This window comes from Barbus barbus (assembly GCF_936440315.1).
Source record: "Barbus barbus genome assembly, chromosome: 34".
Taxonomy (NCBI): Eukaryota; Metazoa; Chordata; class Actinopteri; order Cypriniformes; family Cyprinidae; genus Barbus; species Barbus barbus.
The window spans coordinates 15,883,789-15,905,400 of NC_136762.1; the positions used below are offsets into that span (position 1 = coordinate 15,883,789).

The window sequence follows — 21,612 nt, forward strand, 5'->3', positions numbered from 1 at the left end:
GATGACGTCATAATATGCAAATTAGATGAGTATATTTACACCCCACATAAACTTACGGTCATGCCCAACATTTTTCTAATTTACAGTAGATCTCTATCTTTAAGCCATTTCAAGCCACAAGCTTTTGAAATCTTGATGTCAAAATCCAGCATTTTTTCCAAAAAACCCTGGCGCCTAAATCAGATTAGAATCAATTTTGAAGGATCATGTGACATTTTAGATTGGAGTAATGGCTGCTAAAATTCAGCTTTGCATCGCAGGAATAAATAACATTTTTAAATAGAAAACCGCTATTTTAAACTGAAATAATATTTAACATTCATATTTTTACTGCATTTTTTATTAAATAAATGCAGCTTTTGTGAGCATAAGCAACTTTTCAAAAACACGTAGTGTAAAATTACAGTATAACTGAGAATACAAAAAAAAAAAAAAAAAAAAAAAAACACTAAAAATGTACACTTTATTTGAACTAAGAGTACAAAACAATGGTCACTATGTACAATACTTGCACGGCCACATTCAACCTCTTTGGTCTTGACAGTGGATTAAATGCAGGTAATATGCAATGAAGTGTGGAAATGCAGCAACCACTAAGCATTCAACTCACAGCTGAAAGCTTGAATTTAAAATCTGCAAGTAAATACCATCAATTGTACGGTACCATTCAACAGCAACAGAGGTATATTTTCAGGAAAACTTACTAAAACTAGCTAACATTGTCAAAACACTGGCATTTAGCTAAACCTCAACAATATAAATAGAACATAAAAACAATAAAAAGAAGTGTACCATTATTTACAAGTAATGCTTAAACCAGATCACATTCTGCGGCAAAACAATGAAACATCAACGGGCGATAATCTGAAAAGAGTGTTAGTATACATTGAGACCTGATTTTCATTTTCCTGAAAAAAGGCAACACGCATGTGATAAGAACCTAATTTTAAATGGTTTAAATGGTAAACAATCCAAGCAAAGGGCATGGTTTTCATCAAACAAGCATTGGTCCCTGCATTATGTTCTTTCTTCAGAAATGACAAATTATGTTAAATTGTCCTGTTTAGACATTTTAACTTCAAATTGTAGGTCTTAGTCTTTATTAAAATGCATATAAGGTCTAAATATTGGTCTTCTTAATCCCAACAAGTATAATATTGGGATGTAATTTTGTTTACTGACTTGTAGATCTGAAAACTAGCCAAGTGCTCAGTATAAGCGTGAATATCATGCTTCATATCATGCCACAGATTAGGTACTACGTGTAATTCTAAAGGAAAAGTCCCATACAGATACTAAAGGCCTCAGTGTTTCTATCATGTGAAACTGCAAACACAAATTTGCATCAACTAAATAGCTGGCACATAAAAATAAAACCAAACACAGTGGGGCTTCAAACATGAAATCCAACATTATGAATGAACACTTTGCAGACAAAGGTTTCTGAACAGGCTTGATCTTGAATGCAAAAGATTCATATACTTTACAACATACATTATTAAGAAATCCCCAGCATGGGGGAGGCACAGACACATCACAGACGATGGTGGAGATGTAACTGACACAGCTACTCAGGTCCTCCATTACAGCTTCTGATTATTTTTTTCACATTTCACCAATTTTTCACTCCTCTTGTGGAAAAAGGGATTGTATTCAAATGAATCCTAAGGAAAGACAAGATACACGCATACATAAATATAATTCAATTAAATCACCAGAATGTCTATAAAAGTATGTATGAGAGTATATAAAACACTAAGAAAAATAGTAATTTTCACATTAATAAAGCTAGTTTCAGAAATCTTGACTCACCCTGAATGGCTGCTTTGTCATTACACATCAGCTTTTTGGCTTTGATTCTCCTCCAGCTTCTTACTCTCTTCTGCAGATCCATCTTCCTTTTCTCCAGTTTTCCAGGATCCTTGCCTACATCCAGATTAAGCATTACATAATATTCCACTTTGAACAAATCTGAATTACATAAGCATAGTGCCTTCACAGTTTAATGAGAAGTGGATATTACGTCAGTACCTGAATTTCTTCATATACAGCCAGTAGGCCAGTCCTATCGCGGAAATCACCAGCATCAGACCAACAACTATGCCAACAGCCAGTATCGTCTGGTCACTGTACTCATCTTTCTGATCTGCTTAAGAAACACAGAAAACATTTAGAATTGGATGAGAACTTCAACCATTCAATAACTAAACACAAGCAAACAAGACCCTGAAGGCCTATTACAATATTTGTCAGGATTCTGGGCATCTCAGCACCTTTGTTTTAGTGTACACACAGAAGGCATTCATTAAATTGTTGACTAAAGGTACTGAGTTTTGGTGTCTTCCTGTGTAATGCAATGCTGTGCAAAGACCAGACCTGATTGTATATAACAGCTAAGACTCTTACCTTGTTTGTCCATTGTCACGTCCTCAACAACTGTAATCAGATATAAAATCATATTAAGTTCCATTTACTTTGAGAGAGAGAGAGATAGAGAAAAAATAAAATAGTGTACATATATTCTAATAACAAAACTGATTCATTAACATTTGCATGTTAATTCTCTTTTTCTCAAATAACCCCAAATGAAACGCCAATACATGTAAATACAGGAATCCAGAGGCTTACAGTTGTAGTTGGTTTGATAATTAAACACATTTGTCCCGGGTTAGCCAAAAGATTTCAGTCATGTAAAGTGAAAGCATGTGTTAGTCCGAGAACAGACCAGCATCCCGACAAAAAGAACAGAAGAAGAGAAGGAAAAGTGAGCTCAAATAAAGATACAAGTGTTTTTATCTGGTAATGTTATATTATCCACGCTTAGATGTTAACCACTTCATTTGTTTAATCACTTAGACAAAACTTAGAATTATTACTTAAAAAAAAAGAAGTAAATTTTACATTTTAAGGCCAACACATAAAAGCTACTATTATACAAACAATTTAGGTTTAATTGAACAGTTAACGAACTAATAATGAAAAATAAAGCATTTATTAATCTTAATGTTAATTTGAACATTTATAAAATTAAAAAGGTATCCGTTTTTATTATTTTACATTATTTAATGAATCTGAGCTAACATTACGCAACAATGAACAGTATTTTTATTAACAATCATAAACGTTACAATAAATCAGTCATTGTTGGTTCATTTTAGTTAATGCATTAATGAGCAGGACCTGACTGTAAAGTGTTAACATTATTGTTTTTGATGCAAAGTAAAGTTTAAAACAAATAAACATGATCCTTGTGGGATGGAATTGAATTTAATAAATAACAGATTTAGTCTTTTCAGATGCCAAGCACATTTGGAATTACAAATATTTTGTTCTTTAACAGTTTTGTCTTAATGATTTTATTAACTTCTAAACAAACTAAAAAATCCTGTGATGCATGAGGGTTCCAAAGTCAGATATAAGAGAGAGAAAAAAAAAAAAGTTACTTACGTGCGGACACATTAATGCTTTTAATGTCAGAGCCCAAGACATTAGAGACCGTGCAGGATACAGTGAGATTGCCCTTCGGAACGATAGTGAGGCTGTATGTGACTTTGGCATGCTCATAAGCACTCTCAACCTGCAATTACAGCATGTAGCATCCATTAAATGACACCAGACTTAAACATTACCACAGTATTCATGACTATTATAATGTGGCAAAACAACGATATACTGGAGCACAAGCTTTTTTGTAAAGGATCATAAGCACCACTAGAGAATGCTATTGCTCTGTGCACAAGTAGATTCTCTTTTACGGAGGCATGAGCTTAGACAAAGGGACACAGGCAATGAGGTAATGCACTTCTGACATCCGAGAAGTCGCACTGACAGCTCAATTTGTACCAATACAAAACCACATGATACAGGATGCAAGTAATAAGCCTCATCATTTTTAATAGCTTCCTCTGTACACACCACTCAGGCACACTAGTCGTCTTATGTGTTTGAATAGTGACCTAATCCTAGTGCTTAATGATATGGGTACTATAACTGCTTTGTTTAACAACCTGCATGCATGTTGTCACTATGAGAATATCTTTATCAGCTCAAATGTGCTGCTGGCTTGTTTGACATAAGAGTTTTACCGTTTCAGGTTGTTTTACTATTGAAAGCAGCAATAAACCCTGGAAAGTGAATTGAGCTTATAACAAAAGCTTAATGGAAGGCTCAGTTTCAGGTTTTAGTAAAAAAAAAAAAAAAAAAAAAAAAAAAAAAACTTAGAAAGCCAAAGAAAGTCCTTTGGTAACATGTTTGGTTAATATATAAAAATGCTTAATTTTAAGAAGTAAATCATATTAGGTCTCTTTGATCCCAGCATTACAATTCACAAGAGAACATAAATAATTCCACTCCATTAAAAAAAAAAAAAAAAAAAGCCATTTTGCCTTGTCCCCTGGTGATATTCACTGAAAAACACGAACACCTGGCAAATGGCCTGTTGTTGTTTTTTTCATAAACATGAAAACAAGCAATTTATTAAGAAATATTCCAGGTGTTTCTTTATTTTTTCCAAACAAAACATGCTTTCTTGGGAATATCATTTTCATTGGTAAGAATTTATATGTTTTTCTGGTGTCCTCAATTTCACTTTATTTCCATTTAGTCTTAAAGTCCCTTTAACTAACACAAGCCAGCACCCTAGTGACATCATCATCATAATCCTCGTCCTCCTTCAGAAAGTCATTGGTATTAGCATTGGCATGGATTTGATTAATTCTGTGATGTGTATTTTGTGGTGTATTAGGTGATCTGTCTAATTCTAAAACATTCATTCGGTTTGATAAAACTATATAAGTCCTATGACAAAAATATATATATATATATAAAAAAAAAAAAATACAATTTCTCTTCAAAAACTGGTAAAAAAAATAAAAAAATAATTTGAAAACCAACCAAAAGAAACACTAGTGCTCAAAAGTGTGTGGTTAGTACTTTTTTCTTTTTGGAAAAATTAATTCTGCAAAGATGCATTGCTTTGATCAAAAGGGACAATGACAAAAATGTATCAGTATCTACAAAAATATGAAGCAGCACAACTGTTTTCAACATTGATCATGATAAAAGTTTCTTGAGCACTAAATCACCATACTAGAGTGATTTCTGAAAGATGGCACTGGGGTAATGACTGCTTCAAATTCAGCTTTGCATCCCAGGAATACACTACATTTTTAAAAATTTCAAAACAGTTATATTAAAATGGAAAAATACATTTCACAACATGTTTTCACTATTTTTGATCAAATAAATGCAGCATATAAAAGATTCAAAAAGGCACTGAAAAATCTTTGTAATAAGAATGACACGTGCAAGATCGTTCAGACTTACATTTGAGCCATTGACACTCCACTGTACTGTGGGCTTTGGAAAGCCTTCAGCCGCACATTTCAGGACCTTGTTCATGCCCTCGCCACGCTCCTTGATCAGGTTCTTAATGATTGAAGAACCTGCAAAAACACTCATGCAATTAGCTATCAAAAACTAAACCCTTTTCCTAAAGCATTTCTCTGATTTACAATGGTCTGGTCTTTTGGACTGTGCTCAACCGTAAAAAGTTAAACTGTAAACTTTAATAAATCACATACGAAGAGCACTGCAAACTTACCTTCAACTACTAATTCAAATGTTTGGGTTTTCTTGAGGCTAGCCATGGAAACAACACACTCGTATACGCCAGAGTCCGAGTACGTCAACTTGTCAAACTTGGGCATGCTATTCAGCTTGGCATTGTCCTAAAAGAGAGGTTCAGTATTTTAATGACTAGAAATTAACAAAAGGTTTCATCTTTAATGGGATGAGCAGTCAGTTTTAGAGGCATTTATTTTCTACCTTCTTCCAAGAAGTTTGTGTTGCTCCTGAAGCTTTAACATCTAGAGACATCTCAAGGCTCTCACCAAGTTTCTTAACAATTTTACCAGTGCGGCTAAGGACCACATCAAGATCTTTGAGGAAAGAAAAAGATGGTAGTCAATCCAGAAGAGGTCAAACATCAGACTGCATCTGAAGTATTTCCTTACATTCAACTGTGATGGGAACAGAAGCCACAATATCCTCATTGTCCACTAATGAGCATTTGTATTCTCCAGTGCTCTCCCGGGTGACGCTGGTCAAGGTGTATGTGTTGGAGTCCACAGTCTTTTTCTCTTCCTACAGATAAAAAAGGTGGTTTAAGTAGAAAAGCAGCCTTCAATTTTCTGACTTATGCTAAAGGAACGAAGAGAGAAGTGAGTTGCAGAGCAGACTTACGTTGATGTAGAAGTTGTAGCTAGAGGGTGGAGGGTTTCCATCTGCTGTGCATTTGAGGGTCACGTTGTCTCCTTCCTTAAAAGGACCCTGGGACACAACTTGGATACTGACCTTCTCGGTAGGGTCTGTGGAGAGAGGGTGCGTGTAAAACAAGGAGGGCAGCACAGAGAAACCCTGCCAGAGCCTATGCAGATAAGGGCACTTCAGAGAAGCTCCTTATGAACCAGAAGAGGCCCTTCAGCTCAAGAGTTGAGGCTTTGAGAGTGCTCTCGTGGTGAGAAATGCAGTAGGGCTAGTACCTTCACTATAACACAAGACAAAACCCCTTTCAAAGGGGTTCATCTAAACGCCCTGCTCCAGCAAGGCCAAATTACATATCTTATTTGGACGAAATTCAATGAGCCATTTGATTCTGATAAGGCCTCTTTCTCATGGCTACTTCAGATGGAAAGAGAGTTATTCTGAATAATCCTGTGAATTATGCTCAACATTAGACCATTAACCACTTCAGTATTGAATGCATTTGCTCTCAAAGACACAGTTTGGAACTGAATTATGGAGGAAAGTAGAAGCGTTAAAATTAAAAACTTGCTCAAATGGACCGTATAGGAATGATATTATCCAAAGACTTTGTATAGGCAGTATAAGAAAAACGTACAGTTCACAGTGAAGACAAGAGGTGATGAATCCATGTTAGCAGACTTGATGTGTTGAACCTGACAGGTGAACTTGGCATCAATGTCTCCCTTCACTGCTGTATACTCCAGGGTAGAAGTTGTCGTGGAGAGTAATGTCTCTTTATCAACATCCACATTTGTGGTGATTTTAATGGCTGAAATCAACAAAAAAGAAAAACATTAATAAAAGACAAAAAAATAAATAAAATAGTACCAAAGAATAAAAAGCTCTTTGAATATGACTTTTTTCCTCATTGGAACACAGATGGAGAACATCTGAACCACTTTTATGATATTAATATGGTGCCTTTTCATCTCTTTGTAAGTTTTAAAGTTTCATTAACATTTATTGTAATTGCATGGAAAATAGCACTGAAACTAGTCTTCAAATGTTCTCCTTTTTGTGCCATATAGGTTTGAAATGAAATGAGGGTGAGTAAATCTTGGTAAATATTTGGGTGAATAACTAATTTCCACCATATTTCACTCTACCTGCTCCATCAGTCATAAGAGGAGTTTTATTCTTGAACCATGTGATGTTGGCAGCTGGATTGGCACCTTCAGAACGACACTCCGCCAACTGATGAGACAAAAATCAAAATACTAAATAGTTATGAAAATAGATTATTAATGCAAAAATTAAGAGGAATTCCAAAGCACTGCATTTCATCATATATGAAATTAATTATTATAACATATTCATGCTGTATTCACTACAAATAACATTTCATACTGTTTTCCTATTTGTGTGTATGTGATATATAAACCATAAATAAACTATTTTGTAATATGTGGACTTAATTACACAACCTACCGTAGTTTGTTTGCCGATTGCCATCACAGTCGTTAGGTTTGTAATCTGAGGTTGTGATGGAACCTCTGAAAACAGAGGAAAATTTGTTAAAGCAGTTCATAAATGCATCCCATATAATTGAGTCAAGTCACCTTTATTTATATAGCGCTTTTAACAATACATAGTGTGTGAAAGCAGCCTTACAGTACTAAAACATGCTAGATTTTTGGTCTACTGTGTATGATACTCACTGTAAATGGCCAGTTGAACAGGAAACTCTAAAATGTCTACTTTCTCCACCACCATGCAGGTGAAGGTTCTCTGATCGGCCATGGCCACTTGTGTGATGACGAGGCTGAAATCGTTTTTAATACTGACTCTGTTCTTGTAGTTCACATCGTTGGAAACCGTGGTATTCTGATCCCGATGTTTCACCAGTATGTTTCCATCTTTGTCCTGGTGAGAAAAAAAAATAAAAATGAATGTTTAACAGAGAATGGTAGAAGTACACCATTCATATGCTGACATAAACACTGTGGCTCTTTAGTGCTTTCAAAACTGTTTAGCCAACAGCATAACTTTAGCTAGGAATTGGAGTAGTTTGTCTGAACAATAGCAGTGGGTGAAGTGGCAGTACTATTAGGGAAACCTGTTCGAAAATAGTTGCTATTTAAGAATCTGGAAAAATTAAACACCGCAACTTTAAAATGACAGAAAATGAGAACCTCAAACTTACATATTTCCATTTAACAAATGTCACTTGTGCTTCCATGACACGCCTGTTGTTGCATGGGATTTCAATGGTGTCTCCATACTTGCCAATGACAGTTTCCAAACCACTCACTAAAACACAATAAAAGACATGACTGTAAATACAGTGTTTGTGAAAACATAGTAAGCAGACAAAGCCTGAAGTAAACATGTACACTCGCATTCTCATATTATTATTATTATTATTATTATTATTATTGGTTTGATTTTTGCATTTACATTTTTGATTGAAACTTAAGAGGGTGTTTGGAGTAGCTTTTTATTCTGACCCTCAATATTTTAATATTATTTGAATCATCAATTTTGCCAGGCTGATTTGCAGGCTGATTTGATATTCAAATTCCAAGCACTCATGTTTGTTGAAAGACAAGGGTCTGTACTTCACTGACAAACAGTCATTAATACTAAACAAAATGTATAAATTGTATCACAAATACATGATACAGAGAGATAAAGAAGCTTAAACACTTTCATACGTTTAATCGGTGCTTTTAGAAAAAAAAGAAAAAAAAAAAAAAAAGAAATCTGTGCCACTCATTTTTTCAAAGCAACAAAATAAAACAGCAATCGATGGATAAATGATTTTCATGATTTCAATCTTGATTCATTGGGTTTTTCTTACACATGAATTTGACATGAGCTTCACTTGAAACCAAATATTCAAATTGGAAAAAGGCTCCGAATCCAATTTCTAGACAAACACCAAAGCCAGTTAAACTGGTTGTTGTCCACTGCACTTCTGAGAAAGGGACATCAACAGTAGGGATGAACAACTCAACTGATAATAGTAGTACAAGATAAGATTGAGACACAAAACCACATACTTTAGACAAAATTTCACCAAAAAAAAACGTAATGCTTAACTGAACCAACTTATTTCAGATTTAAAAAACAAAACAGAGAAATCCGTGGCGGTTGTGACATGTTTAATGGGAAAAATATAACATGCCATAAGCAGCGAAATAATTAGTTACAGTAATTAGAGTAAACAATTCTCCAAAAAGTGATAATTTTACTATTAACTCTTTCCCTGCCAGCGGTTTTTTAAAAAGTTGCCAGCCACCGCCAGCATTTTTGATGATTTTCACCTAAATTTGACGGCCCTCAGAATATTTTCTGCTATGAATATAGGAACATATACACATACATATACACATACATATATATATACATATACATATATACATATACATATACATATACATATATATATATATATATATATATATATATATATACACACACATCAAAATAAACAACCAAGCCTCTGCTTTTAATTAAAAAAACTATTTTATTCTATCTTCATGTGTTCATGTTTTATCACCACTTGAATGCACATAGGTTTCATCAGAAATACAACATTTTGGACAAAGAAATTAGAAAAATGCATTATCAAAATAGTGCATTTTCAAGCAAAATACATTCAAATGTCATTCTTTCACCTATAAATAATTATATGAATAAATTGCATTCAATAAACAGAACAGACAGACACGTTTATACACACAAACACACACATATAGGCTACATACATACCGCACACGATCGATAGATAATCACGCACACAAACAGACTCTCTCACTGACTACTTCGTCCCGATCAGATTCAAAATGGTCAAAACATGATCTACATATATATGATATACCTTTTCTCTGATCCTTCCATTTATGGATCGCCTTGTATTCAGACCCGTAAGACCCGTAACTCATTCAGGACATGTGATAGGGCTTTCCTTACTGTAATATACCTAGAACCCGGATTGCCCAAGTTTGTCTCTTAATTGACGACATCTCGTCAATGGCGGGGAAAGAGTTAATATACTATATTATTTAATCATATTTTGAAGTAGCGGTTATATTTTCAGATTTCATTTTAAGTTTTAGTAGTTTTACTTGCATGCCAATTTTTATTAGATTCTTTAATATTACTATTTAGCTTTAAATTTTATTTCAGTTTTAGTTTGATGTTACTACTTATCAGATTTTACATCAGCTTTATTTCAGTTAACAAATTAGATTTTTAATCATCACTGCCGAGAAAAAAAAAAAAAAAGTAGTTTAATTTCTCTTTTATAGTTTGTTCGTCAATCCCAAATTTATCTGCAGCAAGCTTTCTTTTTCTTCATAGGTAATCTTCCATCTTGTCTAGAAAAACAAAATGCATACTAAAAAAACACTTCTCCGTGTACAGGTACAGATAAGCCCACTGGGAGAGAACAGAATGTGCTCATAGCCAAAGCCCACTGTAGCCTGTGGCCACACAGGTATTAGCTTCATTGTTATGCCAAGATAAATTTGTGTCTCATTGCTCAGTGAAGCGTGGTCCTGCTAATAGCCCTTTACCTGTACAGACCCGTCATAAAACTCGGTTCCTAGCCATGTTTACAAAAAAGAAAACATACAAGAGCAAAGAATGTTAATAACTGATATACTACTAATCCTCTTCGCATCACCTGGACTGTTAACATACATGCTAACAACATGGATAATTATTACAAGTATTCTTGGGAATATTTCATTCTAATTGGTCAATTGAACCATTCTGTGCTTGCGGTCAAGATGAATCATAACATGAAACATAGGGGCTAGGATTAAATGGACTAAATGACTGGAGTTCACCAGAGAGAAGTCGGTCATTTCACTCGAAGATCCAGTTAGAAAATTCTGATTAAATTGAGGTCCAAAAAAAAAAAAAAAAGGAGACATGGATGAATCATTCACAATCACACTAATAACCTTCATTTAGAAGATAGATCTGTTTGAAATATTTTTGCACTAAAATTTTGCTGCTGTATGTGGTAACACTTGTACCACTCTTTTCCCCTCACAAAATAAAATTAAACTAAAAGATAAAATAAAAATAAAAAACATTATATCCGTGTGTTCGTTTATTTGGCGAGTAACCATATTTTGAGTGAAAATGTACCGTAAGTGGCCATTAACACCAAAAATAAACCCCTTCAGAATATAACTAGAGCCTGATGAGCCATAATTTTGTGACCAACTGGCTGTATATTATTCCTTAATGTTATAGCATATATCTGGACCCAACTGGACGATCTACCCCATTAGATTTCTGTCTAGCAGCTGCCTGTTTTTCACATGATTTATAACGTCTTGCTGGTGACACTGGAGCATTAGTAGAAGCAAAAAAGCAAACGGACACCGGCTGACATACTAAAAGAAAAGTATCGAGTGTCAGAGAGCCCTCAGAGCTTCCAAACCAGCACCAGGTGAAGTAAACAAATGACACTGCCCTCCCAACCCCCTCATGCCTCTACTCTTTGTTTCACGAACAGGTGCTGCTGCAGAAGCTTCTTCATTCACCTGTTGTTAAACCTCTCTACTGGAAACACTCTTAATGGAAAACCATGGCCTTCATTGGCCTGGTGGTACCAGATTATTTGCTGAAAGCATATGGACTACACAACTTTCAAGTATTTGAGTGCAATGCTCTCAAATGAAACAGTGCTGACGGTCTTTTGTTGGGCTGAGACCACCACATTGACAACTGAGAAATTAAAATCTAATTTAAACCTGTAAAAGTTTTAGGATTTTGATAATGTTAAAATAAAAATAAATGTAAATCTGAAATTGAGATTCTTCTGCTGAAAATATAATTTTTAGGGAAAAATCTACCCCCCCCAGAAACAGAGACATCCCAGGAATTGATTTGGTGCCTAACTTATTACACCAAATGTCCTCCTTTACTCACTCCAACATGCAAGGGCCATTAGGCTTCCTTGAAAATGCCATAAATTAAGTCTACGACGGGCCTGAAATTGCTCTAAAAACAAAACTCATCAAGCAGGTTGGACTCATAAGTGATAAGTGCACTCAGAAATCACATCCATTAAATTCTAAATTATGTATTTGATTGCAGGGGCCCCCGGGGACCTTAAAGAATGTCTTTGTCTGACAGCAGATTCAATACTGACCCAGAGGATTCACCGACGGCCCCTATTCGTGAGCAGCTATTAAACTAAATAGAGAACTATTAACAAAATACAGTCAAGCATCTTCCGTGGAGGTCCATTAACCCCAAAAGCAATTTACTAGCTGAAGATTATGACAGACTGTTCATTCTGCTGCAGAATGTAAGTCTATAAGTGTCCATAATAATAAAGAAAAAGGAAAAATGTTCAAACAAGAGCTTTTTTTTCCAACAACAACAAGAAAAACTCCAAAATGTCATGTGGTGTAACCACTGAGTAAAAATATCAAAATTTTCCTTAGACCTTGAATACATATAAAAGACACAATCAAATCATTTTAAAAAGTCTTAAAATGTATTTTCAAAGTAAAAGCATTTTAAAATATTAAATTATTAGTTCATAAAAATCATCAAGTTGCACCACATGACATTTTACAATCAGAATTAACACTGGCTTCTCATAAAAAGGTCAAATTATCTGATTCATGTTTAGTTTTTTTCCCCTGGATTCTGCATATATTGGTTTGACCACATGACTTTAAATAATATTTTTCAAATATTAATCATCAGTTTAGTATTTTCTCTTAAAAAGTTAAACTGCTTTATTTTATTACAAACTACGGCATCAAAACATTTCAACTTTATGCCCCTAAAAATGTTTAAATTAACTTGAATTTAGATATTAAAACATGCTTATCATAAAAAAGGTGTCAATGTATAGGTGAACTGCATTCATGCATTTTTGAACAAATTATTAGATAGCACGAAAAAGAAAGTGTCACATCAATGACTTGATTGCATAACGCATGTTATGAGTTACAACCTGGTAACAATTAAGGAATTCAGGTCAAAACTATTGCAGCAAGTCGTTAAGTTCATCCAGGTTATCAGTTAACCAAGGCATAAACGTAGTTAGATATGCATGACACTGTGTAAAATTAACAGACACTTTAAAATGTAAAACTAATGAGCATGTTGAGGCAATCAAAGAGTCTTGACTTTAGATCTTCCCAATTTATGTTCAAGCAATTACACTCAGAAGCTTCGTGTGGCCTTTGATTAACAACATTCCTAACATCAAAGTCGTTCTGTTGAACATATATTCTCAAAGCATTTTACCAGACAGCGAGGTGTCTCATATTTTTGCATACACCGAGACAGTGCCTTTATCTCTTCCAAAACCAGTCTCCCTGCTCCCAGATGCCTTGGGGCTCCAGGCATTTGCATTCCACAGGATCCTGCAGGGCCCCTTGTGTTCATAACATCAGCGTTTGCTTGCAGCCACTGAGATACCAATCAAATTTGGTGCCAAAACACAGAGGTCAGCGAGCTTGTATTGAGTGTTAAATAAGCTCTTTCTCCGGGCTGGGCTCCGAAAGGGCCATCTCCCACGTTGTTAGAGGGCCCATAACAATTCAGCCCCGTATACAGACCACCTTTGGCTGTGTAAACAAAAGCAGACCAAATATTGATTTCAGAAAGCATGGCTGGTGGGTGTGTGCCATGCAATGGTTAACTCCCCTCTGCAGCAAGAGAAACAACGAAAAATAGACAGCAGAACTTAGGGAGTATAAGCTCAAGGTCTTTTCTATCCGAGTGATTAACTCTCATGAATTATGTTTGGTTTAAAACTCTGACATGACAGTATGTCACTACTAATGAGCCAGTTCTCCCTTTTTTTCTCCACTGTGATGCAAAAGAGCAGATCTGTTTCACATTCCTGTGTAGTTCAGGGACTGGCCAGGTCTGTAAAAAAGGTCACGAGGGCCCTTAACTGTCTCCTGCTTCATGATCCCTACAGCCTAGGGGCCTACATCTGCAGAAAACTACCTAGAAAAAAAGAGCTAAAATGCAATTTTGTATGCTGCAGACGTTGAAGAAACTTAATAAAAGTGACATTTTAAGCCATTACTTGGAATGAAATAAAGGTATTTGTTGATGAACTTCCAGAGGAGAATTGTTTTCTCTTGTATATTAGAGAGGACATGATCCTATTAGCTGCTGGCAAGGAAAAGACCGCCTTTAGATGAAAGTCATCCACAACGTAAAACTTTAACTGACCCGCATACTCAGGAAGTGGAAGCCACAATACTCTAAACTCTGATGCTCCTTAAATCTCAAAGTTAAACCAACACTGATGTTGACAACACTAGAGATCTGTGTCACTTTGGAAAGCCACCAGGTAGGGCTCTCATGTTGACAGAGCACAGACATCTGGGACAGGTGCGGTTGTGGTTTGCTATGACTTGTGCAGGCTTGCCAGCTCAAAGTAGACGACATCAAAGTTCCCATAAAAGAAAGAAACCTAAAGATAAGTTTATTCTCCTTTTCTAAAGCCAACTTCAAAGTTACGATGTCAAAGGATTATGGGAAAGAGACAAGTGCAGAGAAAAGGAAACATTTCCAAAGAAACACAAAGCACCAACCTTTTTTTATTATCAGCATGTGTTATCCTGTGTCACGTTATAGTGGGGGTCATTAAACAACTGACTTTAGAACTGGAAGATGTTTGTTTTTAAATTCAGCGCAAATTGCAACCTGCTTTACTTGGGGAATCTGATGAATCAGATTCTGCTCCGATTCAAGATTTTATCAGATTCTGCTCTGATTCAAGATTTTATCAGATTCTGCTCCGATTCATGATTAATCAGACTCTGCTCTGATTAAAGATGTATCAGATTCAGATCAGATTTAGGATTAATCATATTCTTCGCCGATTAAATATTTATCAGATTCTGCTCAGGTTTAGGATTAGTCAGAATTTGTACAGGATTTAGGATTAATCCGATTCTGCTCTGATTTAAGATTAACCAGATCCTGCTGTGACATCACCAGATATATGAAGTAGTTTCAGAAGAAGAGCAAGTAGTTATACAAGATTATAAAATGCCAACAGTCTTTTTCTTTGGAACAACATGCACCAAATTACTCACACAACAAGACCAGGAATGTGTAGAGAAGAAAGTAAATGTTGATTTCCCCATGTTGACTTTAAAGGGGTTTGGAAACTAAAACATGGTTTTAAACCTTAATGGCTTCTTGGCATCAATTCATGCTCACGCTGATATACAGTACAAAAGTACTCCTGCTTGTGACAATTTACTGCTTTTTAACTGATAAATAGACTTATAATGCGAAAATGACAAAACATTCAAACGGTCCACTTGATAACAAATGGGTACAAATCTGATGAAACGCAATCTCACAGATCACAAAGGCCATAAATTAAGGCCAGGCGATCATTGCAAACGGAAACATAAATGAATACCTCAATGCACACAATCTCCATTTTCACTGCACCAACATGCTATACAGAAATACCCTACTGTGTTTCTACAAGACCTCTGTCATAACTGTTTTATGAAGTCTTTTTATAATGTCTAGTTTCCATAAAGGATGTCAAATTCTGATGACAGAATCTAAAGAGACAGCTATTGACTAAAATAAACAACTCAATGCACAGGACGTCTGCATGTGAGGTATGAACTTTGAGGTTAATCTTGTTGCTGAAGACCTACTGTCAAAGCATCCAGCTAAGCGAGACAAAAAGAGACCCACACTGTGACTAACCACAGTGTCACGTATATGACATTATGGTTTAATAAAACATACTTTGACTTGAATTATTCTGCTGCTCAACATAGCACCCACGTCTGCTTGTTTGAAGCAGCTCTGAAAACCTGTGCTGGTTCTCCTCAACATTTCTGGAATTTTACAATAGTAGCACAGCTTGATCTGACTTCTTTCAAAGAATCAAACAAGAGGTAGATTCATTGATTCATTGGCACAGATGCAGTTCCATTTAACACAAACATCACTGATGAGAAATGCAACCAGAATCAATGTGGAACATGTGGCTAATGATCAGAGCACTTCTGCATTGTGCAATGGAATATAAACATCTCAATACAGCTGCAATAATCCTTCAGGCTAAGCCTAAAGGGGGTTCTTTAGAAAGAAATGTGACACATAAGGAAACAAGCAGAAGTGAAGGGGCAGGAGTAAATATGATTTAGAATTCTGCCTCTGGCCTCACCTTACCCGAGAAAGAAAGAGAAAGAGAGGGGGGGAGAAGGCGGGAAAAGAGGAGGAGGCGGCGGCTTTATTGTAATGGCCGGTTTCATTTCCTGAGTCCTGGCGCAAACAGTGCAGGATTAAAAGCTTTCAATTGAACATATACAGTACAGATGCTTCCTCTCAGCTGCTACTATAAAAACAAAGCACTGCAAAAAAAGCTAAAAGTTCTCTAACAAAATTAGTCGAATTCAAAATATAAGAAGTTTTCAGGTTGAAGACAGCAGATACAGGCAGGAGTATTTGCAAATCAAATGCAGTCACGTCGTCAACCTCAACGGGGTTGACACACACATCTCTTGCATTACATACAATTAAAAACGTCAGTCTCAGTGGTGCTTTTGAAATGCATGATGGGAACTGAAGTATGCACTGCAGTAATTCATATGGTAACCCAAAGTCTTTTTCAACTGAAGGGCATATAAAGGAGTTGGTCGAGATAACGGCTTCTCGGTGGGGAGTATACAGTTGAATTTAATTACAAATAAAGAAGAGTCCGTGGGAGTTGTCGCAATCGTACATGCATTAAAGAAAACCTGCTGAACAATAGTCAGCAGGGGTCCAGAGGAGGTCTTGGAGAAGCCGAATAACAAGAGCGAAACAACCTGACTTTTTGTCCCGAAATGCAGGGTGGATCCAAGCAAGTGCACTGGAGGTTACAGAGAGCCATGGGGGACTTCATGCATCTCAATGGACGCATTTCTGCAAGTCAAGAGTGCCACAGCTAAGCACACACATGCCTATCCTGTTGTAAAACAGTACGTCTCCCCTCGTTAGACCAGACAATTGCGCTCTTGTCTTGCCTGATGACAGATAAACTGGTTCCTATGAAGGCCATAGTGAAAAAGAGGTGCTTCTGTTGTAAAGAAGAGAAGAGTACAAGCTAGAGGATGACAATAGTATTTCTATTTCCACAGTAGTACTTTCACTGAGGGAAGCATATTAATAAATGTCTGAATGGATGAGTCATATGAATCGAAATCGGCTCCTTTAATCTAAGCAAACAGACTTTTGTTGAGCTATATTTGCTTTCTTTTATAATGGGACTATAAAATGGATTTGGATGGTACAACAGGGCAGACAAGTAATTCTAAGTGGATGATTCACCTTGAATAAAAGATTGTCTCATATCTAAAAGATGAATAAAATTTATCAAATTTACTCAGTGAGCAATACCATTAGCCAATCATGATTGCGAGCCAGATTTATGAATTTGAGTGAACCTTTCAGTCTCATCAAACATCTTCCTGGAGGGAACAAGTAATGGCACATTTCACAATAATGCAAATTACTTCTGCAATACAAAAGCCAAAAAAATGTGAAGTTGCATGGAGACAGCTTCTCACTACAAATAAATCTAAACTCAGACCAGAATATACAGCTAAATTTGTAATCAAAACAATGGTCATCAACTGAAACGCAGACTTCTCAGGGGGAAAGGGGTAGCCCACCAGCTAAACTAGTATTACTAGGTGTGACATTGCAGATGGTGTGTTTTGGGGGAGGGGTGGAGAGAGAGAACAAAAAACAGATGCTGCACTAAACTACTAGTTGTAAACTCAGTTTGGCTCTCAAGCCAATCTAGAAGACAAACAGTTAAAGGCGTAAATGAAACAATATGACCTACTAAGGATGTTACATATCATAGGATAACCATATAGGCTATGCAAAATTTGACATAGTAAACTAGTTGCATTGAACCGTAATAAAACGTTTAAATATTTGAATATATATATATATTTTTTTTTTTTTTTTAATTAGTAAAATCAAACTTGTCCACTACTGGTTTAAAGAAATACACTCTTTGTTTCTCCCAGCTAAGGACAAAACAAGACGTTTAAGTTTGACTTCCAAGCCAACAATCTTTCAGCACATCACACACTATCATTATGCTTTTGGTCTTGCAGCCCAAAAGGTGAATGAGTCTCTTTAAAGTTACAGACTGACGGGCTAATGCCTTCCAATAACATTTGTTTACCAGCCGGGCTTTTCGTTACCTGAATATGAAAACCAGCGCCCCATTTCATTCACCACACAAAATATAGACACAGAAGCACGAAGATACAGGCTCAAATCGATTATTAATTACTTTTAACAACCAAAGCATCAAGGTTGAACATGTACAGCATAATATCATACTTTATTTTTTTTCACTAGGCTAGCGAAACAGGTGCAAGTTAAAGGTAGTAAAAGGACAAAGAGAGCGTTTCTGGAAATAAATGTTACTTTAATACGGAGAACACCGTCGTTAATTGATATTTTGTATCTGATAAAATAGTGTATTATAATTGCATTAAATTAAAGGCTTTGGAAAGAATTCCGAGTGAAACTGTGGCGCGCGTTTTCTCTTTAAAAGACTTGATATATGATTTCTTAACATGCTTGATCACTCTCAGATCTTAAAAGTAGCACTGCTCAGTTCTTTTCATTGCTCCATTTCATTGTAAATGTCAGAAGAGACGTTCTAAAATAACAAACGTTCTAAAAATCGAAAATTAATTTTCTGTTAACGTTACCTTGATTCATCAGTGATACGGTGAGCAGACACGTTAAAAGGGCGATCCGGTGCATCTTTCGGCAGTCTGGATCTTCAGTATCGAGAAATAATATCCGTCCTTGCTGGATAATGTTCTGGAAAGTGCAACACACGCAGCATGCATCAGTAAATTCAAACTTTGAGGTTGTTCCCCACGTGTTACATCTTTTGAAGCCCTGGAGGGCGGTTATAGGTCGGTCCTTAAGCTCCTCCCCTGCCTGCACTATGCGTCTAAACTAATTTAACCTACTAGAAAACATTTGATGACACATCCATCCCTTATCTTATCTGTGATCTTCTGTGGTTCTACTTATACAGTATCGTTTTCGTAATGTTTGATTTGGATGTCCTGGAAGACAACATGGTTTCATATGAAATTCACCGTGGAAAACTAAATGCTTATAGGACTTTGTCAGAAAGCCTTACAAGGTGAAAAACTTACAATGTGGCTGCAACATTATTTAACCTAATTAAAACACTAAAATCGCAATATAATTGGCCAAAATGTTGGCCTAAAGCATGTAAACATGATTTGCCATCCAACTACTGCAATTTTCTTTCCACACCCAGCATTTTTTCCAACTGACTGAAGAAATGTGAACATTGGCTCAAACAATGGAAACCTTGGAGTTATAATGGATGGAAACCACTAGTATAAGGATTTTTTTTTTTTTGCAATACCCGAGTATAGCTATTATTAGATTTATTAGTTAAAGCAGTCAGTATCCAGCTGTTAACAGTTCCTGTTAAGTTCTGAAAACAATTGTTTCTGAATGTTCTCTAAAGTTTGAAAAAAATATTTTTAAAGGTGTTATTTTTTTTAAGAGAACATTACATTTGATCATTTTGCATTATTATAACATTAAAGACCAGGTAACTCTGAACATTTGTTCATAACAAGTCAAGATTCTGAGAACGTTCCTTAGGTGTTAATTATTGCTTTGTAGGTGACAAACCAACAAGTGTAACATCATTTCCAATGGCTTTACATGTCTTAACATGCTTTACACCTCACAGTTTTGTGTGCCTAAGGCTGCAATAATATAGAACTATTAATATTAGCTATATGCTCATGTTATTTAATTGATCAAATAATTTTCAAACATAAAGTCAGTCAAACAGGTTAAACTGGTCATGAAAAAGCCTTTGGATAAGAAAATCTAGTGAACCTGGTACATGAAGAGACGTGAATCATTTGCATCTTTCTCTTTCTTTCTTTCTTTCTCCCTCCATTATCTATCCCTCTTCCCTGTTAGCCACCAAGCCATTTTTTTTCTCCTCTTTTGCATTTTATTGCCCCAATATTAGCTGAAATCCCCCGTCACAAACACACTCTCTCATCTCAGTGGCAGGTGGGCTCACGGGGTGGGGGTGTTCCCTCATCTCATTCGGTTTGTATTGTACTTCCTCACACCTCCTAATGGCCTGCCTGATAGATACGAGACTGAATGCATGAAGAACAAAGACAAACATGATGATTCTCTCTCAAAGGAGAGCCTAGAGAGTTCATAAACAGGGCACAGTATTTCATTAACATAGGTGTTTTAGTGGTTAGTATTGTTGTTAATATAGAAATAGGCCACTTACTAAGATATATAATTATGCAAATGATTGTTTCTATTTATTGCATGCATTCATCTCATATTAAAGTTACATTTTGTTGTCAAAAGCATAGTTTGAGAGCATGAACTCTGTGAGGTAAAGATTTGCCTGAAGCAAATGAACAAAGCCATGAAATTTTGCATTAGACAAACAAAGTCCTAAACAGTCATCAAAAAGATGAGTGACACCTCAGATAGGATGAAATGAAGCCGATGAGGAGCGTTTGCTTCAAATTAGTACAAACCAACACCAATTAGATGCTGAAAAAAATGTGTGAGCTTCAAATAAGTTCATCTGCAATTAAAAGTGAGAGAGAGGGATGCTCTCCTCCAATATTCTCAAAGGACATTCACCCGTTCCACAGAGTGTGAATGAGAGTCTCTAAGCAGCAGAGCCTCATTATATTGAAAGCATTGGAGGGAGGGGGCCGAGAGTGGAGGATGACACTTTGACCCTGACGTAATCTACAGATCTGTGGGAGGTGTGGATGCCCTTCATGACCTGCCCAGTGTCAGTCAATAGCCAAACTCAAATGCTTCATTAGGTCATCTGACTGTGCTTGGGAGTGAGAACATAGAAGATTGGCTTGGTCTTTTACATTTGCTCTTAATAGCACAGTGTTGCCAAGACTATTTTATTTTATTAAAAATAAAATCGTGGGGAAGTCGTGGCCTAATGGTTAGAGAGTTGGATTTGTAATCCAAAGGTTGCGGGTTCGAGTCTCAGGCCGGCAGGGATTGTAGGTGGGGGGAGTGAATGTCCAGCACTCTCTCCACCCTCAATACCACGACTGAGGTGCCCTTGAGCAAGACCCCCAACTGCTCCCCGGGCGCCGCAGCATAAATGGCTGCCCACTGCTCCGGGTGTGTGTTCACGGTGTGTGTGTGTTCACGGTGTGTGTGTGTGTGTGTTCACTGCTGTGTGTGTGTGTGCACGTTGGATGGGTTAAATGCAGAGCATGAATTCCGAGTATGGGTCACCAT

General features: G+C 36.2%; 1 protein-coding gene across 2 annotated transcripts; it reads right to left on the bottom strand.

The window, feature by feature from the left end:
- Nucleotides 1–329: 329 nt before the first annotated feature.
- On the bottom strand, nucleotides 330–19,317 carry LOC306854535 (CD166 antigen homolog A-like). Of its 2 annotated transcripts, XM_079392657.1 has the most exons (16): nucleotides 19,008–19,317; nucleotides 8,450–8,556; nucleotides 7,965–8,169; nucleotides 7,735–7,799; nucleotides 7,413–7,500; nucleotides 6,902–7,075; nucleotides 6,244–6,368; nucleotides 6,015–6,144; nucleotides 5,827–5,939; nucleotides 5,603–5,729; nucleotides 5,326–5,444; nucleotides 3,448–3,577; nucleotides 2,407–2,436; nucleotides 2,032–2,146; nucleotides 1,813–1,926; nucleotides 330–1,664 (listed from the first exon to the last, which is right to left on the bottom strand). In XM_079392657.1, exons 1-15 carry the CDS (start codon nucleotides 19,060–19,062, stop codon nucleotides 1,833–1,835), a joined length of 1,677 nt encoding a protein of 558 aa, XP_079248783.1. In that variant the 5' UTR covers nucleotides 19,063–19,317; the 3' UTR covers nucleotides 330–1,664; nucleotides 1,813–1,832. The 2 variants fall into 2 exon arrangements, with proteins under 2 accessions (XP_079248783.1, XP_079248784.1); XM_079392658.1 differs by lacking the exon at nucleotides 2,407–2,436 and having other exon boundaries at nucleotides 19,008–19,188.
- Between the last annotated feature and the right edge of the window lie 2,295 nt (nucleotides 19,318–21,612).

Bases quoted from the DNA above. Each gene is read 5' to 3' on its own strand.
- LOC306854535 (XM_079392657.1), bottom strand. From the start codon at position 19,062: ATGCACCGGATCGCCCTTTTAACGTGTCTGCTCACCGTATCACTGATG. The intron at 7,501-7,734 runs GTAGGTTGTGTA...TTGTCTCATCAG, and splicing joins CAATCGGCAAACAAACTACG to TTGGCGGAGTGTCGTTCTGA. The intron at 6,369-6,901 runs GTACGTTTTTCT...CTCTCTCCACAG, and splicing joins TCTTGTCTTCACTGTGAACT to ACCCTACCGAGAAGGTCAGT.